This window comes from Lagopus leucura, unplaced genomic scaffold, assembly GCF_019238085.1.
Source record: "Lagopus leucura isolate 7727_CA_CO unplaced genomic scaffold, USGS_WTPT01 Super-Scaffold_1, whole genome shotgun sequence".
NCBI lineage: Eukaryota > Metazoa > Chordata > Aves > Galliformes > Phasianidae > Lagopus > Lagopus leucura.
In genome coordinates, this window is record NW_024962250.1 from 27874799 (window position 1) to 27901665 (window position 26867).

Here is a 26867-nt window from a genome sequence, read left to right on the forward strand (position 1 = left end):
TATCTCCACATTCCAGCTTTGCATCCTCTCAGCTGCAAGTGCCTGCAGGAGAACGTGAACAAATCTGTGCTAGCAGTTGGTTTATCATTTAGCAATTACTTGTTGAAGTCTACTCAGCCTACTTGAAGTCCCTCGGCTGTAGAGTGATGTAGAGTATTTGTAAAGAACCTGGAGGGCTTTTCTTTTCCTTTTACATTCCAGACATGAAAAACCAAAAGACAAAAAGTATGCCTGAATGCTGTCTTGTTTAGCCTTCTGTCTTCAGGAGAACATCTGCAATACTTTAGTGCAATCCAAAATTTCACAACCTCTTATTTATAGATCTCCATCCATTTCAAGTTTTACAATTGAAAGGAAACCAGCTACTTTAAAAAAAAATTAAAAAAAAAAAAATTAAAAAAAAAAAAAAAAACAAAACCAAGTATCTGAACTTTCAATACCCTCAAGGCATAAACTTAAATTTCTCAATTGAGTACATTTGTGTTTCACAGCTTTTTACCTTGTCCTACCCATGCTGAAGGTAATTGCGCTCTTAATCACAGCTGAAAGTGCTAATGCTCTGGGGTTTGATTCTTCTTAAGGTAAATGAAAGTTCAGGTTTAGCTCCTTTCTCTTTTAGTTCCTTGGAGTGGATCTACTCCAAATTCTCACCATCTTGCAGCTCTATGATTAATTTTACCCTGTGTTTTTTCTTTTCTCACAAGGATGAGATAATTTTTCCTATTTATTTTACATTTTGGGAAGATCTCTGAAGTATTTCTGCATCCTGTCTCCATGCGTAAAAAGGTACGGACAATTTGAGGCTATTTGGAAGCACCTCATAGCTTTTAATTTGCTTTCCTGTTTGTTGTTTATTGAATTGTCTCTAAGGAATGTGCCTTTAAGTGTGATCTGCGGGTTTTGCATTTCTGTTTTGTTGTTGGTCTTGTTTGATACAGTCTGTTTTATAAAACCTTTATGGAGGTTAAATAACCACTTAATGCACTGTCATGAAAGAATTGGCTCTCAATTCATTTCAAGAAAGGAGACACTTAACATTGTATTGCCCAGTAGGTTGATGAAATTATCAACTTTATTCACAGACAATTCCTGAACTCTGTGACTTCCCACACATTTGTGTGTACACACGTTTTAATTATAGCATACTGGTGCTAAATTTATAGCATTAGATACTTGTGTTTTTTCTTTGGAAAACAGTGTTTTCTACCCAAAAAGGTTTTTTATTGTTCACATTTGAACTGTGCTGTTAACATCTGATAGTTCTTGAACACAACAATTTGCTTCTTTAAACTGTTAAGGAGTTAAAGCTTAAAAAACAAACTTTGGTTTCTTCACTCTTCAATCAATCTGCAAGTTAGTCACTGTAATAGCATTCATTATCATTAAAAAAAAAAAAAAGAAAAAAAGGTAATGGTTAGCAATGCTATAACTTTTCTTCTCCAGAATCTGAGTCAATATTTAAATTTAGCACAGATTCAGAATCACTGTTGATGCTATGTAGTGTTCACCCAGAGATTCCCATCTTGAAAGCTCCATGTGGTCTGATAAAATGGTTCTGTCAAACCATTGGGCTGTTGGCAGGTGGGAATGGGGGGACAGTGCTGGCAAGTGATGTAAGACTGCTGGGCAGGTCCCGCAGCTCCTAGCACAGCTTCAGCACAGTGGTGGACTCTTCATGTTGCATGCACAGAAAGTCTGGATTATTTCAGTTAAGAAAAATTATCACTTGCAGTAAGGGTTACATTAGACTACTGTTTCCATCAATACCCATGGCACACTTGATCCATAGCCAAGAATATTCTGCAATGGAGAACAAAAACAGTAAGAAAATTTTCAGGTTCATTCTTCTCAAAAAGTTTTCTAAACTGATTGTAGTGGGATGCCAACAGGAGTACATGCCACCAGGGCACACAAAGCAGCTGTTCACCAGCTGAGTTGTATGTTCGTTCTGCCCGAGCTATTAGTCCTTCCTTGCTCTTCTGCTTGTGTGTCTCACAAGCTAGGACCCATCCTCTCCCATGAATTACACCCTCATAAGTCAGTATTCCAAAGCAACACTTCCTTGTCCTGACCATAACTCTTTAGTCCAGACCCTTATTTTCCTGTTTTCTCGCCAAGTGCTTATGGATGAGAACACAGAAGTGCTGTGGTCTGAGTCAGCAGCTGAGGGCACAGAGGAGAAAACAAAGCAATTCCTAACTTTGCTTCAATGTGACATTATACAGAAGTTACAGAACAACATGTCTGTCCTGTAACACTGATGTGTCGTGCTGTTTTGAAGCTATGCTCTGCAGTGGGATCCTCTGACAGGCTTTAATTTTACCAACAAGCGAATTAAAGACTTGGAGAACTGGATACTTATGAGAGGGAGGGACTAAATAGCATGTGTTTTCCAGAATTTGCTTGTATGGCTTTAGATCTGGTACTAATAAAATGGTCAACAGAGGAGAACAATTGAGATGCTTGTAGTGTTGGGCTCATCATCCTATTAGCCTTTTTTTTTTTTTTTAACCACAGACAAAACTACATAGAGTATGTGGGAACCTCCTTACCTGTCAGTGGAGTATCTTCCTTCACAGACATTGACCAAGGCATACAGTTGTCTCAGTGCATACTCATACTGAAATAAACATTTTTAATAATTTGAAGGATGGATAGCAGATATTTTTTATGCAAACTAGGTTGTAGCAATACTTCAAATATGCTATTAACATTCAAGGCACTTATTTGCTGGTCTGAATAATCTAATGCTAGGCTAAATGGATCTCTCTTCTGTGTACTTTGTTCTTACAAGTTCATTAGGTAAAGTCAGCTGCTGCTGCACACTAGCCTGTAGGCGAGGCTCACCAATCCAACCACTTGCAATACAAAAAAAAAAAAAACAAATAACAGCACGTGCACACGCACACACAAAAAAACCCAAGCAACAGCAAAAAAATCCCCTAAAAAGCACAAAAGAGGAACTAGAAGTTTAACGAATCTTCATGGCCTCCTAACAGCCTGGCTAAACAGAAGCTCCAGTTGAAAGAGTGCCTTTGCTTCAGATTTGCCAGTAGTGCTTACATCTTGTCTAACTGGCAGATAACTCCATTGACTTCTGCTAAAATCAATAAATGTCCACAAAATCATAGGTTTTGGTTGGAAGGTACATTTAAGATCATTTAGTTCCAACCCCCTTGCTGTAGGTAAGGGCACCTCCCTCTAGACCAGGCTGCTCAAAGCCCCATCCAGCCTGACCTTGAATGCCTGCAGGCAGGCAGGGCACCCACAGCTGTGCTGGACAATCTGTTCCAGCGTCTCACCACCCCCATAATAAAGAATTTCTTCCTAATGTTAAGTCTAAATTTAACCTTTTCCAGTTTAAAGCTGTGTTTCCCCTCATCCTGTTGCTACATGCATTTAGGGGAAAAAAAAAAAAGTCCCTCCCCAGCTTTCTTGTAGGCCTTCTTCAGGTTCTGGAAGGCTGCTGTAAGGTCCCCGTAGAGCCTTCTCTCCAGGCTGTAGAGCTCTAGCTCTCTCAGCCTGTCCCCATATGGGAGGTGCTACAGCCATGTGATGCACCCCATCGCAGAGCTCTGTCTGCTTAGGTTATCTTGCCTGATTGACACCAGGATTGATTTTTCTAGAACAAGAACTGCCCTCTGTTATTCTTCTCTGAACAGAAGAATACACATAACAGAATTTGGTCCTTAAGTGAGATCTCAGGAAGAAAGGGCAATAATAAAGCAGCTAAGAAAAAAGGAGCTCTGAGGATTTTCAGTGAGACCATGATAGTATCAAGTAGGCTATGAAAAAGAACTGTACAACAAACAGTTATAATACAGAATATGAATTCAAAGTGATAGTGCTGTTTCTGTTTTTCTAGTAGTAATGCTTCAACCAAAAATACAACATGACTTACTTAATACTTGGATTTCTGGGAAAGGAGATGATGAAGGGATAGTTCTCACTAGTAGAAATTAGTCTTTTTGTTTGCTTTTTACTGAAGATCTTTTTAGTAATGTTCATCTACAAGTGTGGTGAAAGTAGTTTCCGGCTTCCAAAAACATTACTCATCTAAAAATAACCTGTAAGCCTGTCCCCATGCTAGCTTTTAATAAAAGCTGATTTTGCAGACCTGACAATGACTTTTGAGTTGGTGGTGTTACTGGTACGTGTATCAGGTAATATCTAATGCTTGTCTTACCAAGGGAGTGTGCCAGTTGAAGCAATGAGTTTTGAAGTGGTTCACTGCTGCCTGATAGCAGTCGTAGTTGCTGATGGTCAGCCTGTCTGACAGGATCTGATTAGTCAGTTCTGTTGATCCTGTTATTAAGGTGATGATCTTCCGCATGGATTCCTGGATATATTCTTTAGCCTGCATGTAAGACAAAACTTTAAAATATGCTTTTTTTTTTTTAACCCTAATTTGAAGACTTTTAATGGAATTTTTCTTTAAATCTCTCTTGGCCCTCAGCTCTTGAAATCTTTAAGGGAATCAGTTTTGGCTCCTACTTCTGGTACAACATTTTGGACCTTAACACTCAAATGAAAACTAGGGAGAAAGAGGCTCCTTGTGCACAAAAATAACTTGTTCTCCCTGTGGTGTTCTGCCAGAAGAAAGACAATGAATTGTTGATAGTGATCACACTACTGCAGAAGTTATTTGATGTGGGAGACTTCACTTCTACTGTGACAAGGTTAGCTAATACCAAAAACTAACTCCTGACAGCAAGAATTCCTATGGACAGAGAATGGGTATTTCTGGGCAATAAAAGGTGCGATGCTGAATTCTGCACTTGCTTACCTCTATCTTTATAATCACTACTTTAAATGCCTCTGGGAGTAAATCCCTAAGTTTTAAAGGAAGAGTAAGTTGTCAGCTAGAGGCTAGCAGTCTGCAGACTAATTTTGTTAAAAATTGTAGAAACTGGAAACAATCCCATTGGTTCAGGAATGTGACTTCTTACTATGGACAGAAATCTGACCTGGCATACAGTGTAGTTTTACTGTTGTTTGTTGGATTTGTTTGTTTTTGTTTTGTATACCTCCAGGTGTGCCTTCATCTCTGCAGCAATCTTCTTAGCCTCATACATATCATTGGTAGCCATCAGCTTTCGTTTCATGATAGCAAGAGGGACGTCAGGACTAGGAGTCAGGTCGTAGTGTTCTACAGGTGGCAGAGAAATGGGGACAGCTTTCTTCCCTGTGCCCTGAAACTGCATCACTTTCATAGAGGAGATGCTCTGAAAGTTAGAAAGTAAATAAATAAATTGTCAAGCACTGCCAGTTGAATGCTTTGCTTTGCTGTGCAAATCTAACTCTCCAAACTTGCTCTATTAGAAAAGGAATTCATAGGCTTGTAAATATTTTTATTTCTGACTATCTAAGACTAAGGCTGCCAAAAATCCTGGAACTTCTATTTCCAAATATCAGAAGAACTGTCAGGTTAAATAACCTGTTTGTTTTTAATAATTAGTTAGTGTGTTTCTATAAACGCATTGAACAATAGGACTATTATAAATGACATGTCTTCTCTCAGCTCCTCTCATTCAAGGGAACAATATACTTCCTTAACATTATGTCAATATTCACATGTCTAGAAGTGGTAACTACTTGTATTATACTTGATTGATGTCAGGTTTATTTGTGTATGATGAGCAGTTTCAGTTTTAAATTAACTTTGCCAGACTGCTGTTTGTTTTTGTTTTAAAGGGAAAAAATGCATAGGGCAGAGAAGGTTTTAAGGAAGCCTGCTCAAATACCTACTTTGTTTCCATACTGCATGACATGGCTGGTGTTGGTGCGCTTCTTCACCAGCTGAAACTGCTTGTGCAGTGTTTCTTTTCTCAGATCCTCCTGCATAAAGAAACTTCCATGTGATCACAGCTATTTAAATTCAGCTATTACAATAGAAACCTGTAAAAGGCTGTGGCTACCAGTTTGTAGAAAGAAGTAGAGAGTAAGAGCTAGAAATCTTTGAAACGCACAGAAATAAAAAATGGAAATGAAGATTTGCCAGGATATTCCCAAATTGCTTTTAGTGATCTCTTAATTCCCAGCAAATGGGCAAGCAGGGAGGAGACTAGCCTAAGAATCCAGACTTGTTTCACTATTACCATTTTCCATTATGCTAATAAATGGGTTAACCACAGTTCAGTATTTAAGGATCTCTGAAGTACAAATGAAACCTACTGACCTGCCAGATTAAACAAATTCAGATATGTTGTCCCAGATAGTAAACTAAGGTGATGTGAACTTGAAACTAGAAACTAGTCGGTTTCTATGACTACTAATAAAAAAGAGTAAGTTTCTGAAATAAATTCAGTTGCCCAAGATTATACACTTCTGAATAGCAGTTAAATACTTTTATCAAGTTTGTTGATTTCAGTCTCACATAAAAACAACAAATCCTCTAAAACAACTTTTTTAAAGCCCAGTGATATTTGTGTATAGAAATATAAGCAATCTTATCTAGTAACCTACCATATCTGAATCTTCCATCCAATTCACACTGTACTAGTCACCAAGATAAGTCTGCCTTTCATCATCATAGTAACAGGCATAAGATGACTCCCTGGGGTTGGCAGCAGTTGTTGCGTAAACTGTAAGACAAAAGCAGTTTTTTGTGGTTTTGTTGTTGGTTTTTTTTGCGTTTAACATTCCATTTACTCCATGATTGAGTACATTGCTGCATGTGATATATTTGCCTAAGGATTTTGGCTATCATTTACTTCTAAGTGGTATGAAGAAAAGAAGCTAATTAGTAATTCTGCTCAGTCAGCTTCTGCACTGTTTTAAGAACTTGCTGTGTGGCCAGCAGTGCTTAAGCTGGAGGGAAAAAACACAAACTACTTTCAAACAACTGCCTGACAATATTTCACAGTCACAGTCTATACATTTGTACTCCTAATTACAATAATGAGGATTTGTTCCTAAACTTGGAATAAATTCTACAAATTATCTTTTGCTACTTGCTAAGTAATATTATCTCCAGAACATCATTCTACATTGAGGAAAAAGCTTAGATCACCTCTATACTATCTGTCTCAAACACAGTGTTTCCAGTCAGTCCTCTCTTACACAACATTTTAAACATTCCCTTACAGATACTAAAACAAAAGCTGTTTTGGCTTTTTGTCATAGTCAATTCAAGGCATACTTGCGTGGCTGGAGTCCAAGTTTCAAAAATGAAAACTGCTATGCATGCTTAATGTATGGCTAGTATTGTTTTCACTCAGAATGTTGCTACAGTTCAGCAGCCAAAAGAGTCTGAAATATTGTCTGTGTAGTTAAGTAATGCCCTTAGCATCCTTGAAAATGCTTACTAAGAAACCAAATAGTTACTTTCAGTTAAAAATGTTCAAAATAAGCTGTAAGCTTTGTAGCTCACAACTGAAGGCTGACAAGAACAGCTTCTGGTTCTAACGTAAACTGCCAATTTTCTGCCTTTGTAAATCAGTGGTAGAGCTAGCAGTAAAACCACTCACCAAACAGGAGGTTTCTAATAGAATAAATTTTAAAACATGCTGATTCACTGAGCACTGTGACACATTCTGTGAGAACCTGCTGTAAATTCCTGATGAAGCTGTAAGACTGAGTGGCTGCCAGCCAGGCTACTACAGGGCCAAAGTCCTACGAAGCCATGATATGCAGGTGGCTGGGTCCTCCCTGGGATCAGAGCTTCACAGCAATGAAAAAAGCCAGAGTGTCTGCTCTCCCAACCATGGAGTAGAAAACCTTGAAAAGGCTCTCATTCCTCGTACTAACCAAGGCTAAACTCCCAGCTCTGTAGTAGAAAGCTGAGAAACTGAAAAGTTGGGAGTTCCGCTACCTGGCGTACTGCCCAAAGCAGCGTACCAAAATTGTCTGTCAATCCTGTATCCTGACTGGTACTAGAGGAAAGTGTCAGCAGGAACAACTGTTAACAATGCTGAGACTAAGAAATGTCAGTATAACCTTAGTGGTTACCAGTTAAGGACAACTACGTAGAAGAACTTTTTCAACTTCTCATTTGCAAGAAACAAAAGCCTAGATGGCCTTTACAGGACTCTGGATGGTTTTTAAATGGTGCTTCCCATAAATGGAAAATGTAACTTTCTCTAATCCTTTCTAGGGATGCACATGGCACTTGAACCTATCCCTTACACAGTATCTGTTTAGGTCTTGCCTATGAGAGGCTGAGAAATCTATGTCCATTAAGTTAACTGATGGCTCACCATTGATATTATCAGCCAAATGATTCATCATAGATCCAGATTCACATGCTTCAATGTAGAACACCATCTATAAAATAAATCAGAGGCTTTAATAAATTCCACAAGGAAACTGAGAAATGTCCTTCACTGCTTTTCAGCTGTAGTTAGTTTAGCTGAACTGATAATCCTGAAACAAAACCTATTTGTAACATTATAAAATAAAACAAAAAAGTAAATAGATCATTTTTTTTCTTTTTTGGGGGGGGGGGGGGAGAACTAAACTTTGTGGAAAAAGGAAACAATCATAATGGAAAGATGCAATCAACCTCTATAGAATCCAAAGGGATCTAGTGGCTAACATACAAAGCACATATCAAACACAAGTCTGCCCTTAGGGCTAGCAGTGTACCACTAATGCAGGTAGTATATCTGGAACTTATGACCATGTATGTGTTCCTAAATACCCCCAACTATTCTACAGATAGAATAACTAGCTTTAAAAATAAAAAGCTACTGTTAGATGCTAAAGACTAGTCTTTCTGTTTACAACTGCTTGTAATGAAGTAAATGCACAGAATTCTCTGATAAGAGGTGCAGCCTTTTCAACCATATTAATAACTGTTAGAGAAAAACAAGACACGTTTGATTATTCCTGTAGGAATAGTGTAGTCTGAAGTGAAAAAAGCACAGGAAGAAAGAGCCAAGTATGCATTATAAGGGAGTGATAGTTACAAATATTGTTTTTCCCGTTGGTTACATTTATATGTTATAAAGAGTCTAGTCTGTATCTGTGCTGCATCAATTGCAAACATCTAGAAAAGATGGAAAGGGAAAATGTGTAGAGGATCAGACCTGTAAATTATAAATTCTAATCCAGATCTTATTATGTGGCACCAACTTCTTTGTGCTTTAAATTACTCTGCAAGTGAAGACAAACAGCTCTCTTCCATAGCAGCAGTTCTTTTAATCATACAACTTCTAACATGCTTGTTTACCTTTTGGTACTTTTTGTGATGATACATGTACCAAATGGTCTTGTTTAAGTCCTTCACGTGAAGCTGTAAAATAAGAAGGCTTCTGTTAAAATCACTGATGTTCAAAAGACTCACAAGTCATATATTAGGAACAACTGTTATGAGTACATGTACCACTTCACCTTTAACATATCCAGTGTTTTGGACATCTGAAACACAATGTTCTAGTATTTACCACTGGAAAAGATGGTTAATGGTGTTAAATGATACATGATTCATGTACTGCACTAGAAAGCAAGTCCCAACTATGTGAAACAAAAACAGGGACGATGAAAAGCACATCGCTCCTTTTCTCCCTGCAGTCCTTAATATGGCAGTGCATTGAATATTTTAGAGTTTTGGATGTATTACTTAGTATTATAGTACGTCATTAAAAAGATAGTTTTTTTTTTTTTTATGACAAACTCCAAAGTAATCCCCCCCCCAAATGCTTACATCATCATCAGGAAAAGCTAGAAGTCCTGGAGCTCCATGGTCAGTGAAATAAACAAATACATGATCCTTGGGACCACTGTAAAGAGAAAATTGAAAGAAATTATTTTTAATTGCTCTAACCTAATCTTTACTACAACAAGCATCACCTGCTGCTCAATACCAAGGCATGCCAACATTTGAAAATAAAGCATCTGAAACACCTCATGCTCTTGGTAGTAATTTTTCCTTCCAAAGCATACTACTGTGAGTGCTTTTGAGAAAAGATGGGTGTCTGGAAGAGAAATAAGATCCAGTATAGATTGTTAGTCCCTCAAGCATGGGGACTATTGCTGGTTAGGCTGCAGATGGTAGTTGGTAGGAGTACAACTGTTTTGCCCATCTTAGAAATCTGTTATACTGTGGAGATTTGTAGCATTCTGGTAAAAATGGATTCCTTTTGTAATTACATTATAGCGAGGCACCTGCGATATGTCATAAACCACAACATGTTTTTTAATAAGATCCTCTGTATGTTTATGTACTACCTTGTTTTGATCTGTACAGCTACACATAGCCAAATCAGTACCAGTCCATGTCTCATGAAGAGCTGATCTATACACAGACTCACTCTTTATGCTAGGTAGGTTCTTTGTACTGTGTGGCACCACAGTTGGTTGAATATGGTTGGACTAGATGATCTTGCAGGTCGTTTCCAACTTTGCGATTCTATGATTCTGTAACACTGTATGCTCGTGAGTGATGATTCCCTGAAGGTTGGAGCAGATTTTACTGCTCTCTATAACGTTTGGCTGATGCAAAGGTGTTGCTCTAACAGTCAGATCTCCAAAGGGATTTGTGTTCAGGGACAATTTCAAATAAATTGTATAAACAGATTGGAAGGAGTCCCCAAGCCAGCTTTCTGCCTGGCTAACAACCTGTTGTCTTAGGGAACAACCTGGAAAGCAATCTATAAGACTTGTGAGCAGAAAAAATAATGGAGTTCTTGTCCCACCCAAAAGCAGAAGTGAGGGCACTGACTGAAATTCACACAACAAAGCCTAACAAAAAAGGGGCTGGGACATATTTGTCTGCCACTCTTGGCCGTTTTCTGGTTTGTTTTATTTTGTTTTTATCAGGGTTCAAGCTGTCCTCCCAAGTAGCTAAGTGTCCTTGGCCCTCTGCACAGCCGCTCCTTTATGTGACTTCAAGATTTTACAAGTGTGTTCTGAAGTACACTTTTTTAATAGGCTAAAGAATGCTTTACATTCATTGCTTGGTTCATTGCAACTACTAGAAAAGAACAATCTAGTACCTGTGCAGCAATTTCTTAACTTTTTACCTATATGACCTGCATATATTATTTTCTATCTTGCTTCTTTAGGAGGGAATATAAACAACTGAGAGCAGTAGATTATTCAAATATTGTCCTGCTCCTTCATTGGTTTTTTTCTTCCCAATGCTGGAAAACGACTCTTCTATTTCATTTCTTAGTCTGTAAAATGAACTGTTGGATGGAGACAGGCACTTACACAATTTTTATTTAACTAGGTTACTTCTTTGAATAGGTAAATTTTAATTATTTTTTTTACAAGAATTACAATACATAGAAAAATGAAAAATATCACTAGCAGTACTGAGTCAGAAATATTATACACCTCAGAAAATAGGCATCATATTTCACTCTGTAGATACCTGGCATAATTTATTCATCTTGCATCTTCTTAAGAGGTCTTCCAATTAGGCCCTCAAATAGATTGCTTGCTTACTGAATCAACATAGTTCTATAAACCTTTATAAACTACACTTATTAATTACAGATATTCTACTTGGCCATTCTAGACTTTTATTATTGTTCATATATTAGAATATTGCCAAACTTAAGCCATATTTGTGCAACTAAGTCGACCAACACTTTTAAGCTACAAATCCATTAATATGTAAGGCTATGCTACTTTTTCAGCCTCAAAGACTTTCTGCATTAAAATATAAAAATATTATATATAAATTATATATAAAAAATATAAACCATAATTCTATTTCATTACATTCAAAGCCTAAATATATCTGCATCTGCCAAGGCTGGGATTAAGCATGCAGTTCTTTCAGCTGATGAGCTGCTGAACCTATCTGCCCCACTACCACTGATTGCCATCTCTTACCACTTCACTTATAAAACTGTCAGTGTATGTCAAACCAAGCCCTCTAAGGTCTCCAAACCTTAATAGAATTCTATTTTTATAGATCTCCTTCCAAAACAGGAAAAAAATAATAATAACAAATGACAGTTTAACTGACATATACACCTTAATACAATTAACACTGTTTTCAAGAATTTTTACACCCTCATCTATACTGGACTCTCTACCAGTAAAATGTCAGCTCTAGTTTACCCTCTTCTTTTTTTGAAATCAGTACGGATGTGCAACACGCATGCAATTATTTTCTAAATAAAGTTTCTCTTACCTTTTCAATACTTTTCCTGATCCCACCCCCTTTACTGCTTCTGCGTCCCCTCTGAGAACAGCAAGGAAATTCTTTGGAGTAACATCCTAAGAATGTAAGAGGATTTAAATTAAACATATTAAAAAAGAAAAAAATCAACAAAATCTATATTTAGTAAGATGGCTTCTGAAAACCATAACTCGTGTGGGTGGCAAGTTTAGCTGGCTATTGATATTCAAGAACAACATTTACTCAGTTTCCTGTATTGTTTGTATTCTGAAAGTAATTTGCTTTCTGATACTTCAGCAGTTTAAAAGTAGAATGCAAGCCAAATTCAAAATGTGGTCTCCTATTAGAGTGAGGATCCATTCATTCTGTATAGTTATCATTGGAATTCCCTGTCTTGGTTCCTACTTAGATTTCCAGGGATAAAATAGTCTTACTGCTGCTATGGAGCTCAATGGTTATAGTTTCTTGAGATTTATGTTTTGGAGGTAAAGCCAAATTAAAAGACCCTGCCTTTGCCAACTTTCACCCATCTCTTCAGCCCTACATCCAGGTCCTTGCCATTGCATTACACTGACAAAATTACTTCTGTATCTAATTTTTTAACTATATATTAGTATCATCTGGAATTTTAAAAAATCCCCAAAGAAATTTACTATAATTTTATCTTCAATGGCAGTTTCCAGTCTTGAAGCTAACTCCCCAACTGCAGGGTTGCATATGTAGACCATACTAGCCACTGATGACTCACTCAAATACCAAATCACAAAATCACCAAGTAACTACATTACACTTCTGATTTAATGAAACAGACTTGCATAGCTGTTCTTCAGATTGAGTTTAAACATTTTTGTATGCAGGACAATGTGAGGATTTACTTTTATGACCACTACTTTGCCTCCAAGCATCTAGTGTTTACATTCATCTTATGAACAACGAGCTTCGTGCCAAACCATGCAGGTGAATAAGCTGACAACACTAGTTAAAGCTGAACAGTTTCCCTGAAATCATGTTTCATTCCTACCTCTTTTGTATAGTCCTTGGACACTCCAGCGTACACATCTGTTCCATTAGGTCTATTGATGACAATGCCTTTTGTTGGATTTCTGAAAGTTTAAAGCAATATAAATACAAAGGATTAGTAATGTGCCTTACAAGAACCACAGAACGATGAGGAAACAATTTAAAATGTCCTGACTGGCCACCTTGCCTTCCAGTGGATGAACAGTAGCACCATGTATTGTTAAGTGATCACAGAATACAAAGGCATTTACATTTCAGTCACTTCACATGTTCATTGTAGTTGTCCTTAGACTCAGAGTACTTGAAGTATCCTACCACAGATCGTGTAGATTAACCTGAGCATATAGGTAGGTGGTCTGTTATACTATTATCTCCCACTTGCACTCCTTCCTTTAATTCCTTTTATTCTCTGCTCTGCTATGCATGCCATGCCTGCTAACTTCTGCTGAAGTTGTCTCACAAATAGAGGCTGTATAAGCGAACAGTTTCACATAGAGAACAATGATATAGGCAGTGATCAAGGACGGGTCATGTACATTTCTCTGTTCAGTGCACTTTCTGGAGATTAGTCCATTTGATATGTGACTCATAGGCTTTTTATGAAAAGATGTTGAGATTCCCTACATGCGTGCTTTTAAGTTATCTGCTGTAAACTGTTATGTCTGGGAGGTAAGACCCCTTGCTTTTGTAACAGTGAAGAAATTATAAGGAGCTCTAAAGTCCTCAGTGCCATAACAGAGGTTGAGATGTGGAGCAATGCTTAGAAAAGCTCCTCTGCATATCCCAAAGCAAATTTACAGTGCTGACGGATAAAACTTCTCTACTTCTCTATGTATCTCAGGCAGTCTTAACAGCTCTTCTTACAAAACTACTACAAACTCAAAATACATTAATGACTATGGCATATTTGTATAAAACAGCTTGTTACCAGTGCATATTCACTACTTACTCGTCATTATCAGCAATGTCATCATACATCATGACAATTATCTGTTCATCTGGAATTCCATTTCGGTGTACGATCTGGTATGCGTGGCATACATCTGCCTGCAAAAATGTAGGTTTTCATTATTAGCTTTAATGGAGACTTCACGCTTGAGAACAGGAAAAATAGCTTTGTGGACCAAAGACCAAGCTAATGTTCAAAAGAAACTCTATCCTAGTATTTTCTTTTCAAATATAAGAAATTGAGGGTTGCTAGAAGACTGAAATGCACAGATGTAATCCAGAATTGTCTTTCTCTTATTAGGAACAGTTGTAGAAATAATTAAGACTAGGATTAAAATCTCTCCAGTTTACAATTTGTATTCAAACACAATCTAGAAGTTCCTTGCGAATTAATAAAGATAACAAAGTTTAACAAAAGGAACTCAGCAACGTTCCGTGTTGTGCAAGGAAATCTAAGCGCAAAAACTTGCCCACAGACAGACAGATCCAAAGTGCACTAAGCAGAGGAAGATTGGATTTCCACCGATTTCAATTAGTTCAGCAACAAGCCTGCATGACTAAGCAGCAAAAGCTCCTTGGCTCAAACAAGTATAGCTTACTAATATCAACTCTGCAAGCTTTTTTCTTAAATTTTGTTTTACTAAGTGAGAATTTTGATTAACCAATAATTCCTTCTTAATTATATATTTCTGGTAGAGTAACACTAAAGTATATTCAGGGCAAGGATTTCCACAGAAACATGAATTACAGAATTTCTATTCAGGCCCTTTTCCTGACTCATGCAGGATATGAATAAGCAGATTTGTTTTTCACAGAACCACTTTTTGATGGCAGAGAAATAACAGTACTCATTGAAACAATATTACAGTAAAGTATGAAGTTCTATCGGAACATAATTGTTTGGTTTTTTTTTTTAGACTTGCAGTCTGTGAATGATTGAATGGTTTATTAGCAACTGCATTTTAACTCCAGAACTATAACCTGTCAGATGCAAAAAAAAAAATGTGCAGATTTAACAGGAGAAATCTCACCTAAAAAAATTTTAACTTCCCATGCAAGCCGGAAACAAGCTTTAAAACTTATTTCTGCTAAACTCATTTAATTATTTTACACACCAAACTAAAATGGCTTAAGTGGACCTCCGTTTAGTTTAGTTTACTTAGATGCATTACTGAGTTCTACTAGTTTCATCTAAAGGACTGTAAAATCCTGTCACTTTCATTTTGCATGGCTGAAAACAGAGGGTAGTTGAGCAAGACTATGAAGGGTGAGTCAAATTCAATGCCAATGAACTCTCTCAGAGGAATATCTTTCCATATGACTAACTCTGAGTGTTAAACTATCCCTACTAAAGCAGTTTTACTTCCTACAACACAAGTTAGGGTAGGTTCTCTTCCTCCTGTCTCAATCTACCTCTACAGTTTACAGTTCTTCAGTTCCTTGAACAGCATTATGGGAGCTGTTACTACATCAAGCCAAAGACACAGGTTATCCAAAGTTATAAATGGTACTACACACAATGCAAAACAGCTGACTGCAGACTTGACTAAACAGGTATTTCGTTTTCAGAAGCAACCCAGGCAAAAACACTAATCAAGCATCTGTACACGAACTGATGAGTAGATGGGTCACAGATCTCTCACCCTTGAGACACAGTACATGTCTTCTGCTAGGCTGACAGACACAGCTGTAGTCAAGCAACACAAGGAAATGCTTAGGCATGTTATAGTGATAAAATATCAACACATTCAACCAACAAGTGTCTGTAGGCAATATGGTTGGCCTGTTGAGACTTTCTGAGGTGCTTTAAATCAATACCGAAGTACCTCAAATTAGTTCAGCTTTGTAATTGCATGCTATCAGCTTTTTTTTTTTTTGTCTGCTCTTCATTCTGATTCATTGACTGTTTGCTCAATGTATCCTGTCTTACATGTATCTTGATGGTAACTTGAAGTAGGTGAAATTATTTAGTGTAGGTGAAAACAGACCAATCTGATCAAATCCCATCAACCTTAATTTATGCCTGTTTGGATTTTTGCCCCACCTTTTAAGCCTTTTGCTATGAGAAAGTATGTCTACTGGTAATACTGTGATATCACCAACATAGGCTATTGTAGCAAAACCATGTTTTGCTACTAAAACTCCCTTAAGTAGAACAGTTTTGAGGAAATATTTTTGTGTGTATAGTTAGCTGACCAGACCAGCCACCTTTGATGTTAATCACATGCACTTCTTCTTCACTCCCATATACTGAAAAACAACCTCTATAAAACCAGAATAGAAACAGTCTGCTGCTAGAATAGGGAGGCTTTTGTGAATCTACAGTATTTCCTGTTATCAGTAAGTGCTTGAGTAAGTACTGTTGCTTGAGCTTTGCTTCTTACACAAGTATTTTTGTAGCATAGCTAAACATGTAAACTACTTTAAAAGAGATAGCTAAAATTGTTCCAAGTTCCTTTGTTGGTATCATTCTTGTTGATTTAGTACTTGATATGAATTCTATGAACATTTACTGCATCACTTAAATCAAGTCATGTTTTTGTGATCATGATTTGGTGTGGATAGGGATGGCTCTGTTCTGAAGGGCAAAGATGAGAAAGTCCAATTATACAGGGGCTACTGCTCAACAGTGCACAGGTGTTAGCTGTAATGGAAACTGTTAATGGGATGGTTCAGACTTTGTATCCCCATGTTAAGTCTAAGCCTGTTGCCACCTCAGCAAATTCCTAAGGAATATCTGAGCTTAAATCCACTTAAATAATTAACTCCTGCATCTTGAAAGCACGCCAGTCAGGTGGAATCTCCTTTCTCTCCTGGGGTGAAAACAAGAAACACCAACCAGCCTTACTCCTTTGTCTCAGAGCTGTTTAAACATTCAAGTTAACACAGCTTTCGAGTTGCCTGCTTTTTTTTTTCTTTTTGGAAAAATCTAGTTGTTTTGTGGTATGTACACACAAATATTTCCTAGATGGAAAAAAAAAAAAATGGACTTCCCTGCAATTAGACACTTCTAGTCTTATGACTTCCAGCCTCATGGCTAAAAAGCACGTGTAACAAAGTGTCAGTTTCCCTGCAAAATGGCACTGCTCCTGCCAAAAGTACAGGGAAATTCTACGGCCAAAGAAAGAATGAACTCTTAACGTATAAGCATGGCAGAAGACTATGTCTGAAATGTCAGCCATGTTTCATTTCCTTTCTGATGAAGCATGCATCAATCAATCAGTCAAAAACTACGGCTCTATTAAGAACTTTCAGCATTTTAATGTTCAGATTTCTCCTCTGGTATATGTTCCACCTTTACTAAGACTCAACACTGCAGTGTTGTAATAATGTTCAATGTAATAATGTGATAATGTTCATTTATGGCTTTTGGAGTATCCAGAAAGCAATGGCCTGTCTTCTTGATCTGCTTGTGAAACTAGCTTTAGGTTGGAGTTGCTGGCACAGTTGCAGCAGTCAGAATAACTGCTGAGGAACAGAGAGGAGTACATGGATAGTACTTCCAATGACCAAGCAACTCTACTAAAAAATACTAAGATATCAGTAAAACTGCTGAAGAATTGAGAAGCACCAAGCACCAGGCTACATATAGGTTAGTCTTGCAATGACAATAAGCCTACCACATTGGGCTGAGCACTATTCAAAACATTTAACATTTTTCTTAGGAACTTGATTAGATAACTGCAAGAGAAAAGTTTAGATCATCTTGATGTGGTAGCCATCTCACTTCAGGCATCAGAGAGAAAACAAGTGCCCGTAAGGTCTGAATCTCAAGTACAGATGTGGGTTTTTCTCCTTTATTTGCCTACATTTGAGGTTTGCACCACTTAGAGGATCCTGACAGCTGAAGTCTTACAAGTTTCGGATTCACTGAGGTTGCAGGTGCAAACTCACAGTTCACAGAGTCTGCAGTCTTTACAAACTTGATACTGACGGTCTGTACAGACTAAGTTCCCTACAGACTTTCAGGCATGACGTCAGAGATGTGTTTGATGACCTTTGCTCCTTCCTTTTATGTTTGCATAGTCAAAGGAACAACTTCTGCTACCAGCTACCTACTGTGGAAGGCAACAAAGAGCAGACAGACTTCTGTGTATGGACAGAATACAAAGCAACAAAAACATTAGGTGCAATACAAACACACGGCCTTATTTATTAACTGTACCCCAAACTGCTGAACGGGGCAACCAAAACCCAGGCATGTGTTTGCCTGGTCTCAGGTTACAAAGGGATATACAAGGGGCACTTAGGAAATAGCACCCTAACTGGTAATGAGCAACTGGCACACTGAGTGACTACTTGCAGGAAGATTCACATCTACAGATTTTCAGGGAGGTTCTGAGGAAGTAAGGTGACAGTGGGAGGAAAGTGCATTAAAGCACAATTTATTTTCTTCTGCAATTTCTCCTTTGGAAAGAAGAATGACAAAGAATTAAATCTGCACTCCTAGAGCACAGCTTAGTTTCTGTTAGTATTATTCTACTGAAAACTGTAGGCTCACCATGGAACAATTTCCATGATGGATGAAGTGAAGCACACAGCTGGAAGTTCAAGTCCTATTCATGGTTCCAATGCACCTGATGAGCAAGCCATTCAGCACAGCACTTCTGCGTCCACAGTTGGAAATAAGGGAGCACTAATATATGCAAAGCATGGCAATCAGCCTGCGTAACATTTCTAAAAGTCTGTAATGACTCCTGAAGTCTCTGTTAGCGCCCCGCCTCCTCTTTACAACTCTCCCGGAAGTCAGTCTATTGCTCAGCTAGTTTCACCTGGATTAAGCTTTCTTAAATGTTTGATACACTTGAATTACACTTAGCAGCACATACACAGTGCATTTTCCACGAGGTAGCTACTGGGTGTCCCAGTGCACATCTTTCCTCCATGGAGGTAGACTCTGAGAGGCAGCTAGACAAGACGGTAGAGGTTTCCGACAGCCTGTGTCCTGTGGGAATTAAATCTTTTGTAACAAACTAGAGGTAATACTGTCTCATTGAGAACAGACAAGTGAGAGCTCAATCCCATTCTGAAGGATCCTGCACACAAATTTATAATACTGATTTCATAACTTTGACAGGATGGCTAGCAGTGGACTCATTTCCTTTTTTCCCCAAATGCTAGCACTATTCCTGAAGCGAAAGAAGAGGTTAAAATACAGACATTTCTAGGATTTAAATGCAGTACCTGACACCGCGGATACTTTGCAGTTAGTTGACGTTCCTTGTTCTTAGTTTTCTGGCCTTGAAAAGGTTACTTAGCAGACAGTACTTGAAAGTTGAAAAGGTACTTAACTGTCTGTTAAGTGCGACCACACTTGAAATGTAAATGTGAAAATCTGTCTTATCATCAGACACAAACACTTGGGTGGGCATCTTGTGTTCTTCATTACTCCCTTATATCCGGCAGATAAACTTACTACTGAAGACCTACCAACAGAAAGATTAAAAGCTCTATGCCTGATCAACAGTAGAAAAGGAATTATCATGAACCAAAGCTTTAAAAAGAAATTTTATTTAAAAACTGAATGTTGCAGTATTAATTCCTCTTAGTGGAAGAGAGCCAGAGAGACCGGTTACACAGCAATGCCAGCAACCACAACCTAACTCGGAATAATGTTACATTTAGACATGCCAAGAAGGGTAGTGATTAAGCACAATGCTTGTATTTTTGTAATTGTTTTCCGTAGGAATTTTGACTTTTCAAAATCTCATCACATGTAATTCCACCTCTGGTTATCAAGCGATTGTTACAGTGCAACAAGCTGGCACAAACCCCCAAAACCAGTTTGTCCAAGCCTTAAGACAGCGTTTGTCTCTAACAGGTTCTTCCTCAAATGCAACAACGTTGTCAGGCTGGTTCACTTAGCTTTAATCTCATCATTGCACTGAAAGCAGCAAACTGATTGCAAGCTGAAAGGGAAGAGAGGCATAAACATAAAGCCTAGTGCATGCAACACACAGAAGACTTGATTCTTTCCCGACTGCAACAAATTGACAAGATAAGGTCTGTCTAGTTTGTACAGGCAGCTGCATTAAAAATAATCAAGTTTTAAAAATGAACAAGTTTTGAGTTCAGAAAGTCAGTTTGATAGACGTACCCCATCTACTTAATGCAGCCTAACTTCTAAAATGCTGGTTTGCTGGTATGTCAAAACCAGCAACAGTCTAGTAAAATATTTTTCTAACAGCTAAAAACATACAAATGTATACATAAGTCAGAATAAAATGGGCTATGTTCTCCAGAGAAGCAAAAGAGTATTCCATTTTGAGCAAGGACTATGTTTAAGTGAAGATGAATCTATTTAAGGGATTGCCCAAGAATTCCCCAAAGGGAAAAATGCTGTAGTCTACTGACCACTAGTTACAAAAGTCCTGAATTTAATTAATTAGAGTTAAGTCACAGTCTCGTCTGTTCTGACACTCGCCCTCAAGCCAGTGGTGACAACACAGCAGTTCCTGTTTCCTTTTCTCCTCTTTCAGCCCTGCACCTCAGAGCACTGTATTTTTCTTGTGGCAGCATAAATCTGAGACCGTGCAGAATACAGCTAGCAAAAACCTTAAAAGAACCCCTGTCTTCCAGTATACAAAACCCCAGAAAACATAATGTGTACATACAGCTTTAGCTGAGTTTTTCAATTGCCGAGGAGAAAGGAAGATTTTTTTTTAATAATGTAAGCTTGTAAGAATAACAGACAGAAACATGCATGTCTCTCAAAACTAAAGTTTAATTCTAGACATCACTTCAAGTTGGAGTCAGACCTTCTAGCATGGTAATAAAATATTTAGCCTAAATGATACAGGTCTCCCAAGACCCAGAAGCGTGATTAGAAGAACACTGCTCCTACTGCTAATGACAGCTTTTGAAAGGGCAAAAGGCTGGATGAAGTTGTAAACAAAAAGACTCCCTAAGAGGAAAAATGAAGGGTAATTATTGGGTGAGAATAAGAAGACAAGGCCAGGCTGTGCATGAATCTTGTTCTATTCTTTCACAATACTCCACATGCTCCTGGAAGCCCAGAAGCAGAAGCACTTGCCCAAATGACCTGAGTCTGAACTAGTCTAGACAGACTGCCATCTCCTTGTGAGTCCCGGAGCAGGCATTTTGTGGAGAGTGGTGTCAGCATGCGGCTCCTTACCTGGTGGCGGTAGTTGTACCAGCCATTGGAACCTGCAACAATCACCACCCAGTGCTTGCCTCCATCTTCAGGTTCTTCCAGGGGCAACGTGCTGATTCCCAGAGTGCAGCTTAGCAGCACAACCGCTTCCAATATCATCTTTCTTCTTTATTTATTCTGCAGATGAGAAGGAGAAAAAATCCTTAATGAAGAAGTTTGAAAGAAGTAGATCAGAGGACATAAGCCAAAAAAAAGTAAGCTAAAACAAAGTAAATGCCAGCAGTATCACAACAAGAAGCCCTTCTTGCTTGTAGACTGTTTTTGTATTCTAAAGACTGTTCAACCCACTGTACAATTTCTAGTCATATCTTCCCTTAGCACCAAGCTGCTACTAGTTACAATACTTTTCAGTCAGCTTTCAAATGTAACTGAAAGCAGTTCTGAGCAGGACAACCAAGTCTTTCAGCTCCCTCTGGTTGTTTTATTTTGTAGTAACTGGCAGTGAATAAGTTTTCAAATACAGAACAAGTATCATTGTCAAATATTTCACACAAAACTTCCTCAGAGTAACACTGTTCTCTTGGTCTCTCCTTGGGTATCTCTCTGGTTCCACCTGCTGACAATGAGCCCATTACCATCAAGTTCAACCCCTGGTGATGCAGGCACAAAGATGTACAGATGTGGAGCATTGCCCAGGAGCTGCAAGGTCAGAGCCCCATAAGAGCCCTCTGTGCCCACAGAGCCAGTGAGGGGAGGGAAAGCCCAGAGTGCTGCTGATCTGCATGCAATGCAGCTGGGGCTGCTGGGAAGCATAGGCCATGAGAACCTTGTGCTACTCGTGCAGCCTATGCTGTTAGAGAGCAAACCCGTACCACATGAAAGAGAGGTACTTTCATCTGTTTCAGACAGTGTTTAAGTGTTTGCACAAGCTGCACAGAGACAGAATAAGGTCTGAGGCCGTGAACACGAATTCAGAAAAAAAGAGCCTGAGAAGAGCTGCATGCTCTTGGAGGGGGATTTTACACTGGTGCAGTAAAAAAAAAATATTTTGGAGGCTGATCTCCATTGATACGTATCTGAGAGGTACAGTAAGCAGTCTACTTAGCATAGCTTTCTTTGGGATAAAATTGGAAACTCCCACAGCACACTGCATGATCAGAAGGTATAATGTCATAGCTGCCACTATGCCAAAGAGCTGACAAGCATCTATGTTGGTCTCAGTTCCACATGGCCAGAACTCCCACACTCCCAACCTAGGCTGAAACAAACAGAACCGACTTGCGACTAGGTCATGTATGGTGAGTACTCATAGCACAACACTGTATGGGTATTTCTAAGACTAGATCTTCTCGGCTAGGTCATGCAGGCAGTTACAGGAAAGAAAAATTATAAATGTTTTTGAAAGAGGTTTTTGGGCTTTTTTTCTTTTTCCCTTTTTAATGGAGCTAGCACAAAGTGAAGGAAGTCACGTTAGCACACTGGTTTCTGCAAGAAGAATTATTACCACACCAGTGAGCTCCAGAACAGAGGGAAAGACAGAACCAAACATAAAGTGCTGTGACACTGCTTCTTCAAAAACTCACCTTCAGCTAGGACACTTATCTTTCTGCAGTAAACCACTCCTGGCACTGCCTGTAAGCACAAGATTTTGGAGCAAGAACAATACAGGAAAACTAATAACAGACTGCTGAGCTACTAGATACCTGAGCAGCTAGAATGCATTAAGGAATAAGCAATAGTTTTCTGCTGTTTGAGAGACGGCTGTGATCTCTCATGGTGAGCTGCAGTTTTAAGTTCTTGTGGTGTTGCCAGTGACAGGCAGCCCTGCATTCCATCTCTGCCTTGTCTATCTTGTCACTTCTTCAGATGATCGACACAAGCAGCATACTAACAACTGCCTTGAAGAGGCACTGTGTTCACAATGCAATATCAACAAAAGCAGCCTACACTTACTTGTAGCACAGCTGTGATTAAGTTGTGCAAAACTTTTGTCAAATACCAATATGTGCCATGGAATAACATACTTATTCCCTCCCATTATTCGGTTTCAGGGATACCTAACTGGTGAAACACTGGACAGCAGAAGAAAAATCAACACATTTTAGACCATCTACTTTGAAATCTTAACTGAGTTTGACTTTAGAATCCATAGCCAAGTTTCATGCAAATCATTCAAAGTTTAGTATCTGTTTCATGTGAAGAAACCTTTTCCATATTAATTAAAGTACAACTCATTTCTCCAGCTAAAATCACTCATACTTACAGGAAAAAATACAAAGAGGAAATAAATGGTTTGAATTTTTACTGGAGATCATTTCACGTGATGCTTGTAAATTCTTAGAGATGTAAATCATTAACTCAAATTCATTATGTATCAATAGAAGCTACGCTGCTGCCAGCTGGTCCCTAGGCAACACAGCAGGATGGCTAATTCAGGGTACAGCACATAAAGTGCATGGAAAAGCCACTGACACGGCACAGGAGCCATGGCCAGACCAGGAATGAATGAAGACCGAGTTAGCAAGCCCTTCAGACTGTCCCTCCATGTGGTACAGGGACACATGGACCCTGCAATTTCCCATCTCTGCTGAGACAAAGTCATAAATGATACAGAAGTGAAGGAAAAAAGAAGCCAGGAAGGGTTTGCACTATGTTATTAGAAAGCCACATGTTTCATTACAGGTTATTCAGAATTGACAAAATTCATCTTTTATATTCTCTAATGACATATAATCCCACTTATCTTTTTCCTCTACTATAATTAAATCAAATGAACATCAGAAAGGAAAACCAAAAAGCACAGACATGCCTTGTGCCCTAATAAGCCACAATTAATAAAAGCTCAGTTCCCCAAGGTTCTCTGAGCAGCTTTTAAAATTGGCTTAACCATTAAACACATGTGCAGTGGGAACAGGTCTTTCATTGCTTGTTTCCAAATACCAGAATAAAATAAGTACATATTTCTGCTTGTTTTAAAGAACGCCTTTGATTGCTCAGGCAGCAACTTGAAGGGTTGCATTCTGGGGTGTTGTAAGAGTGTTTGACCCAGAGTCTAGCAGAGAAAGCTCCCATCACATGTCATGCCTTCAGGCCACATTTAGGATCCATCTGACCAGCTTACCATAGATGCGTAAACAGCTTTTTCTGAGAGCAAGGAATAAAACACATCACGTGCCATCCCCAACACACGGAGAGCACGAGTCTTGCTCTACAGAACAAACACAACCAGTGCACGGAAGAACTGAAAACTCATAAAATCATTTTAGAGCTCTGGCTGATCCTCACACAACAGGGGATGATTTCATCAGCCCTTCCTGTTTTTTTCTAATAGAAGAGCTAACTTTGCTTTGGAGACCATGTCAGGAAAAAGGCACCTCACAGACACAGCACGCGACCCTGCACACACACAGAACCACAGCACGCAGTTTGCTCACCCCTGTAAGCAGCCGGGCAGGGGCCAGGCAGCTCTTGCCAGAGCAATCTGCCCAGCTCCTGTATTCTCTTCCCAAGCTCCTGTAGCCATTTCCCACTGCACACCTCCGACCTGCTGAGAGATGGGAGTTTACGCCATCTGCCAGAGCCACTCCTCTGGCCAGCAGCCTGCTCCTTCTGTGTCTGCCCCGCCTTTCCTTAGGAAAGCTCCACTAAACCGAAAATCTCAGATACCAGGTAGCACTAAGGAAAGCAATCTGTGTTGGGGAAAGCATTTTCCACGGGAAATTACAGTGATGTCGACATTCAGTCACTTGAACTCCAAACAACTCAAGCACAGCCACTCAGAGCTGTATGAACAGAAACCATCAAGGCATCCTCCCTTCATATGAATTAAGAGTAATTGCCGAGATAAAAAATATCAGCCTTGGCTTACCAGCTGATCGTGCCCATTCTTGGAAATCTTACTCTACCTCATTTTCTTTCCTCCAGGCCGCGCACTTACGACCTTTATTTTTCAGAAGTGTCTTCTAGTTTTCAGAATGGAGTCCCAATAGCTATCCCGGCACCATGCCTGCACACCGCCTGCCATGATACTCGGTGCTGATTCCCACAAAACACACGACACGACCGCCCTCCCAATGGGCAGCGATCGCAGCGCTGGGCAGGAGCATCCCTACTGCTGCCTGGTACAGCATCGCAGCCGTGGCCGAGCCCTGCAGAACGGGTCTGCTTTTCTGTACACACCTCTATAGCAAAAAGCAGAAGTCCTTGCGACCGCAGCCTCGATAAACCACATTCTGAAGGAGACAGAGATGAGGGGCTCTGTTGCAATACAGCTGTTTACAAGGGCCACGAGTAAATACTTAATGAAACAGCTTAATTTGATAAGGACTGATGCTTGCAGTAAAAGAGCTTAACGTAGCTCCAGGAGATGTGGAAGTCAATGTTAGTGTGAAAGCACAATTCATCATTATGTTCACTCAGAACGATTTTAAACACTTTTAAATGCACTATCGAGGTAATTTTAAATCCATCGCGGGTTCCTTGTTCTCAGGGCAGAGCCAGCACAAGGGAGCCCTGAGCCTCCTACAGCCTTCGTAGGGGTTTTTCTTTGGGTACTTCGGAAATAACAGACACTAATACGGCCTCTGCCTTTCTCTTCCACCTCTGACTAAAGTAAAGTCTCGGCGCATCCCGACGGTACCTCAGGAGTCACATTGCAGGCAGAAAAAACAGCGCTGAGACGACGCCTGAATGCTCGCTAATTATCACCCTGCATGGCTCTGTGGAGGGGGGCGGGGAGGAATAACTCAGATGAGGATGAACATTTCTGCCCAGCAAACATGGAAACGTTTGGAGCGCGCATGGAAAGAAATTCAGGCGGCGCGACTATTTAGCTTAATTAACTCCTGCGCTCCGGGCCCGCCACCGCCGGCCCCGCGTCGCGCTCCCCTCCCGGCCACCCCCGCCCGCACCGCGACGGCGCGCCCCGGGCCCACCTTACCGCGCTGCTCCGAAGCCGTCGCGAGCGCTATGATTGCGCCGGGCGCCGTGTGGGCCGATACGACCGCGGGCCGCTGCGAGCAGAGACCGGGCCTGTCCAATCGCCGCCGCGCGGAGGAGCGGCCGAACCGGCGGCCCACTGCACTACGTGTCCCGGCATGCACCGCGCCCCGCCACGCTCTAAAGGCCGCGAGGCATTGCGCGCAAAGCACGCTGGGAGTTGTAGTCCGCCGTTTGCTTTGGGGCGGGACGGGGACTGGAGGTTTAGGGCGGGCAGGAGGAGCGCGTTAAAAGGTCACCCGTGAAACTGAGCAAGAAACTGATGTCTCAGCATCAATCTCGAGTATTTTGTGCAAGTTGGCCTGCACAGCACAGGCTTCTTGCAGCAGTCTGTGCCTGACCTCACGCAAAGCCACTGCTTTGCCTCATGAGTGGCTCACGTGCGGTTCAGAAATCGGCATGTACCGTCGCTGAGAGGTGGGAGGTATTTTGTTGTTGTTTTGGTGGTTTGTTTTAACTGTGATTATTGGTTTTTGGTTTTTGCTGCAAAAATAAAAAGGCTGAGAAGCACTGCTGTAAAGTTTCCACCATCTTTAATGAAAGAAATCCTTCTTGAAAGGAAAAAGAAACCTGCTTTTTGTCCAGTTAACCACACCAACAGGAACACACCTGCTTCTGTCTTACCTGTCAAGTATCATTTAAAAAACTGAAACAAGTTCACAATTTGTTTTCAACCAACCATGGTTCTGAATGTCTGCCAAAACTCATGGT

At 39.8% G+C, this 26867-nt stretch overlaps 1 protein-coding gene across 1 annotated transcript; it reads right to left on the bottom strand.

Moving 5' to 3' along the window:
• Window positions 1–1042: 1042 nt before the first annotated feature.
• Window positions 1043–26194, bottom strand: LGMN (legumain). The gene is given in 14 exon segments (XM_042883662.1): window positions 1043–1800; window positions 2553–2620; window positions 4187–4357; window positions 5028–5225; window positions 5749–5838; window positions 6466–6584; window positions 8199–8265; window positions 9173–9235; window positions 9647–9722; window positions 12089–12174; window positions 13098–13179; window positions 14046–14143; window positions 21180–21335; window positions 26098–26194. Coding segments are annotated over 13 exon segments (1296 nt in total). The 5' UTR covers window positions 21318–21335; window positions 26098–26194; the 3' UTR covers window positions 1043–1760.
• Between the last annotated feature and the right edge of the window lie 673 nt (window positions 26195–26867).